The following is a 5,863-nucleotide window of genomic DNA, read 5'->3' as shown; positions in this document are numbered from 1 at the left end:
TCGAATTAGAGTAATCGATTACAGCAATCTGGGTAATTGGTTACTCAACTTTTCAAAACTGGTAATATGTTACTCAAAGACAGTAATGGATTACTCTGAACAATTTTAAGTTGGATAACTCTTTTCTCACACACGTAACCTGTTACTTAGATGAAGTAACCAGTTACACACTATTTTTTAAAATTGTTTTAAGTATTTTAAAGTGTTTCAACTTTCTTTAAAAATAGTTTGAGTATTACTACTTTGTATATTTAAGAGTTTTATGATAGAAGTACCTATAGAGACTTAATCTAATTATCTTCTTGAAACTTTAATCTTCTTTGTCTTCAAGGTCGGGAACAAAGATGTTTTTCACACCTTATTCACTAAGTTCAGTTTCAAACTTCCAATCTAAAATCTTGTCTCCCTATGAGTCCATGGTATCTTCCAGGAAGGCTATATGATCTTGATGCATCAAAATATGGTTCAAAGGAAGAACTGAAGTCACTTATTGCAGCTTTACATTCGAAAGGAATCAAAGCCGTAGCTGACATAGTCATCAACCATAGAACTGCAGCGAAAAAGGATGGAAGAGGCATATATTGCATCTTTGAAGGTGGCACTTCAGATGGAAAACTTGATTGGGCCCCACATTTCATTTGCAAAGATGATACTGCTTATTTAGATTTACTTGTACATATGATAAGACTCCATTCTTATTTACCACCACCTTCAAGACCACATAAACAACAATCCTAAGTTTTGTCATTTTCTTAATTCAGAAGCTGTTCATAATTGAATAGAAAATTTTGGTTCGGTTGTTAAGGGTTTTTATTTTAGCTTTATATCTCGTTATGCAGTTCTATGATCACTTCTTTGATTGGGGACTGAAGGAGGAGATAGCTAAATTAACTGCTATAAGGCTGAAGAATGGAATCAGTTCGAAAAGCAGTGTGAATATTCTTGCAGCTGATGCTGATCTTTATGTAGCTGAAATAGACAAGAAGATCATAGTGAAAATAGGGCCCAAGATGGATCTTGGTAAACTTATTCCCTCAAATTTCAGTGTTGCTACCTCTGGCAAAGACTATGCTGTTTGGGAGTGACTCCATTTCATGGGATACTATATTCGTAAACAAGGTTACAATGTAAGAATATGATCTACCAAGGAATAAATATTGTATATATTATATAAAGTAACCAATATATCCTAAATTCAAATTTAAATAAGACAGTGTTCAATGAAACCCTCGATGAAATGTCTAGTCGTTCATATAAAATCATATTCATGTATTCTTATGTTTTTAATCCACTTGTTAAACTTTTTTGTTACATATTCTCAAAGATTTTTAATCCTATGGGTGTGTTACGTTTACTTTTTTTAGAGTTGTTACTTGTTAATATGTAATAGCCATTTTTTGTCTTACGATATCTTTTTTGTATAATTTAATGACTTTTTATTTATGGATAAACTAATCTCAATACTTATTATTTTTACCAATAAGAATTACTATTAGAAATTGAATATTTGTTTTTAATTTAGTCTTTTATGTTTGGAGCACAACAAATTTTCTATTTCAGAAAATTGTCTTCAACACAACAGTATATAATAAAATTAACAGAGATACAGCTTTGACAATCCATTGTTTTGATAAAGCGAATAGCAAATAGTAGGAGACAAAAGAGTGATCCAACACATTAGTTGAACTGAGGCACTACAAAAAAGTATACCCACTAATCTTTAACTTTGTTATCCATGTATAAAACCGGAAAGATTCAACTCAACATATATGAATTCACATATAGACTCTGATAGTTTGTAGAGGAACTTAATTTCAGAAACAAGATTTGAAAATAACGCTTAATTGGCATAGATAGAAATTCACTTGTTGCTAATTTCAGCATGAGATATTACTACTCTATTAGCTCTCCAATTATAGAGAATTATTCCAAATTCATTCTTTACCCGCACCATGACATCACTTGATATTTATTTAGTTTACTTAGATAATTAATTAATAAAGTATTATAATTTAATTTATAATCAATGTTATGTTAAACACAAATAATTTAATATAACCTTTTTTACTCTTATTTTAAAAATGATTGATAATATTATTTCATTGTTAACGCTATACATCAAGAAAAAAACAAATATAAAAATAATTTATATGTCACAAAATAAGGGTAGGGGTAGAACTTGATTAAGGTACATACCAGAAGGAAGAATTACTAGGTTTTTTGTGTGACTAATAAAGGCAACCAGATACTTTGTTTGCTTATAAATTTTTTATGTTTTTATTTTTTTATCTTATTCCATATTTTATTGTTTTATAAAATCAAGATAAATTATATATATTTTTTCTTTCAAATCTATCAGTATTTACTTAAGCAATTTTTCCACATAATATAATGAACATTCTTAAGTTCTCTCCAAAATTTTCTTCACTTTACTAATCTTAGAAATTTTACGAGTACACATGTACAGTTGGGATTGAAACTAATATCTCTACACTTTTTTTTCAATGTACCCCTCTCTCTTTCTTAATAATTGTGAAAATATATAAAAATTTAATATGGATATTTTAGACAAATTCTATTCAACTATTCACTTCTTAAATTGTGTACATAACATCAAACAAGTTTTCAACAATAAGAATGAAAATGTAAAGAATAAAATTGACATTTTTTTAAATCTATTCTCATTTTTACAAACCTAACTGAAGCGCTTATTACCTTTAAAAAACATGAGTGCACAATGGAAAGATGATTCTCAATTTATACAAAATAAAAATAGTTAGAATTTTTTAATAAATTTGAAACTCTCATTCTTATGAACATGGTAGTGATGCCAAATTATAATGACAAAAATGAGAAAAATAAGACTGTCCTCTCTCATTCTTGTGATAGCACTACACAATTGTTTTTGGCAAAATTACGGTATAAGTGTACTTTGACTTTATAATTACCATAGTAGTGTAACTTTATTTTTTATTACTAGAGTAGTGTAAAATTGTAGAAATCGTCAACAGCCAAGACGTTTTCCCTTTTTTTTGTCCCATCCACACCAAAATCGTCAACTTCATAGAAGGTTTATTTTTTATTCATTTTGTCCAGAAATCGTCAACCATGTAGGCGTTTTTGGTTTTTTTTTTCTTTTCCAGGAGCAAAATTGTGGGTGATATAGGAGTTTTATTTTTTTAATCCTAAAGTACATAAATCGTTGGTGCCATTGGAGTTTTTGATATTATTTTTTTAATTTCCATGGCAAAGTTGTTCGTGCCATTGGAGTTTTCCATATATATATTTTTTTTAATTTGCCTAGCAAAATCGTTTGTGGCAATGGAGTTTTTGGATTTTAATTTTTTAATTTTTCATGGCAAAATCGTTGGTGACACTGGAGTTTCTTGTTCATATATAAATTTGATACGTTTACTCCAACAATAATAGCATCACAATATTAAATTTTTAATACATTTAAATCCACAAAACATTAATGACGTCTATGTGATGAAGTCCCACATGGAGGTGGCTTTCTCCTTCTTGGCGGTTGAACTCTTAATTATTGTTCAGTCCGCTGCGGGATTCTCCCTCTACCACGTGCCGCCAATTGTGGCTCCTCATCCTCATCTTCATCAGCATCCCCAACCACAACTTCGTCATCATTATTTTGCGTAGCAAAAATGTTTGTGGACGGCATAGTAGGATGATAATATTGTTGAGAATCATATGTCGAGAATGGTGTAGATGAAACAGTAGTAAACATTTATGGTAATGGCATTTGAGAAGCTGATGAGAAATAGCTAGATGGATAATTAAAATTTCCAAAACTCGATTGTTGCTCTTGTTGTTGAATAACTGAAGAAGTATGTGTTTGAGAATGAGTATCCACTTCAGTTCGTTGCAGAGACTCAATTTCCGGTATATCATAATGATGAGTATGGGGAGCTTCATCAATATGAGTAGAGTATGCATTGGGATACAGTACAGCAATGCTCTCATCATTTCATGGCCAGATGAGAAGACGTCGCATAAAGATTGTGTGGGATTTATAAGTGAAGCTAGAGGACGACTCTGATCACAAATTCTTTTTGCAAAGGTGTACTGAAAAGTTTATAGAAAATTAGAAGTAAATAAATTGATTAAAGAGAAAGTTTAATTTATAAGAAAAAGTTACCATTCCATCAGAGTGTAATCTATCTCTAGATATGTATCTTCTAGTCCTTTTTAAGTACCACTGCATATAATGAGAGTATTATATGTCATCATACAAGATGAACCAACATCCAATTCGACATCCTCCTCATCACTAAATATTTCAATGTCTTCTTCATCACTAAAGTTGCTAACATTATCTCTTAAAATAGCCATCTACGTTCAACAAAATAAGAATATTATAAAAAATTAACAACTAAATATAACAAAAGTGAAAAACAATAACATAAAATATAATAGTTCAAAGTGATAATACTAGTGATAATACTAACCACACTGGTTTTCAGTTACAAGTTCAACAACAGAGAGAAAGGGTGCACTTCAAGAATAAGTTTGTGAATATGTGATTTTAGGCGAGAACTTGATGCGGTTTAAATAGAAGTAAGGGATAAATTAAAATAAAGAAACTCCAATGTCACCAACGATTTGCCATGGAAAATTAAAAAATTAAATTCCAAAAACTCCATTGCCACAAACGATTTTGCTAGGCAAATTAAAAATATATGTATATATATGAAAAACTCCAATGGCACCAACGACTTTGCCATGGAAATTAAAAAAAAAATATCAAAAACTCCAATGGCACCAACGACTTATGTACTTTAGGATTAAAAAAATAAAACTCCTACATCACCAACGATTTTGCTACTGGAAAATAAAATAAAAAAACCAAAAACACCTACATGGTTGACGATTTCTGTACAAAATGAATAAAAAAATAAACTTCCTATGAGGTTGACGATTTAGGTGTGGATGAGACCAAAAAAAAAAGGGAAAATGCCTTGGTTGTTGACGATTTCTACAATTTTACACTACTCTGGTAATAAAAAATAAAGTTACACTACTATGATAATTACAAAGTCAAAGTACACCTATACCATAAATTTGCCCAATTTTTTATAAAGAAAAAAAAGATTAATGAATAGATAAATAACTGGGCTTATTCTCACCCTGCTACTATTAATTCATTTCATATTAGTTGTAGACGATGAAGGAAAAACTAGTAGTTATAGAATTTTAGGGTTTGTTTAGGAGTTAGTTTTTGGAGGGGAAAGGGAAGGCTTGAGAGTTATCTTATAAGTGTATTTCATGGCTCTCAAGTCTTCCATTTCTCTACTTACTCTTCCAAAATCTATCTCCCAAACTAACCATAGGATATAATGATTTAATGATTTATTTTTTAGCACAACATATCAAGGGCCAAAACCCTATACCTCAAATGTTCATCTTGCTAATTTTTGAACTAGAACTTGACTTTAGACACGATTAAATATATATAATATATATTAATTAGATAAAATTTTATCAATATTATTTATTATCAAAGACATTTAATTTGAGATATATATATATATAATGATATATATATGTAAAAAAATTGTTAATGATTTACATATCTATATATGATGAAAATAGTGAATCAATGATATTTTGGGACAATGATGTACATACTGTTCTTTATCAAAACACAAGAGTACGGACAATGATGAGTCAGATGTTGATGAAGAGGTAGGAAGCGGTCGTCAAGGTGACTGAAGGCAGCAAAGAGTTGGACCCGTCGGTGGAGGTACCTGAAAAGGTTCTCCGACGATCAAGTCAGTATATGAAGTAGAGAGTGAGTGACAAGAAGAATAATATTAGAGAGTCTAGGAGTTGAGGTTAAGATACT

The 5,863-nt window shown here is 30.2% G+C and overlaps 1 protein-coding gene across 1 annotated transcript; it reads left to right on the top strand.

The window, feature by feature from the left end:
• The first annotated feature begins 408 nt into the window (after positions 1-408).
• On the top strand, positions 409-1,085 carry LOC109340105 (alpha-amylase-like). The gene is made up of 2 exons (XM_019577679.1): positions 409-672; positions 840-1,085. The coding sequence occupies exons 1-2, from the start codon at positions 409-411 to the stop codon at positions 1,083-1,085; spliced, it is 510 nt and encodes a 169-aa protein (XP_019433224.1).
• The last annotated feature ends 4,778 nt before the right edge of the window (positions 1,086-5,863 follow it).

The sequence above is a fragment of the Lupinus angustifolius genome, unplaced genomic scaffold (genome assembly GCF_001865875.1).
Source record: "Lupinus angustifolius cultivar Tanjil unplaced genomic scaffold, LupAngTanjil_v1.0 Scaffold_139_6, whole genome shotgun sequence".
Lineage (NCBI taxonomy): Eukaryota > Viridiplantae > Streptophyta > Magnoliopsida > Fabales > Fabaceae > Lupinus > Lupinus angustifolius.
This window is presented reverse-complemented; position numbering and strand designations above follow the sequence as displayed.

What these genes read in the sequence shown, in the direction of transcription:
- LOC109340105 (XM_019577679.1), top strand. Translation starts at nt 409, where the DNA reads ATGAGTCCATGGTATCTTCCAGGAAGGCTATATGATCTTGATGCATCA. An exon ending in CTGCTTATTTAGATTTACTT is followed by an intron (nt 673 to 839) that starts GTACATATGATA and finishes CTCGTTATGCAG; the next exon opens with TTCTATGATCACTTCTTTGA.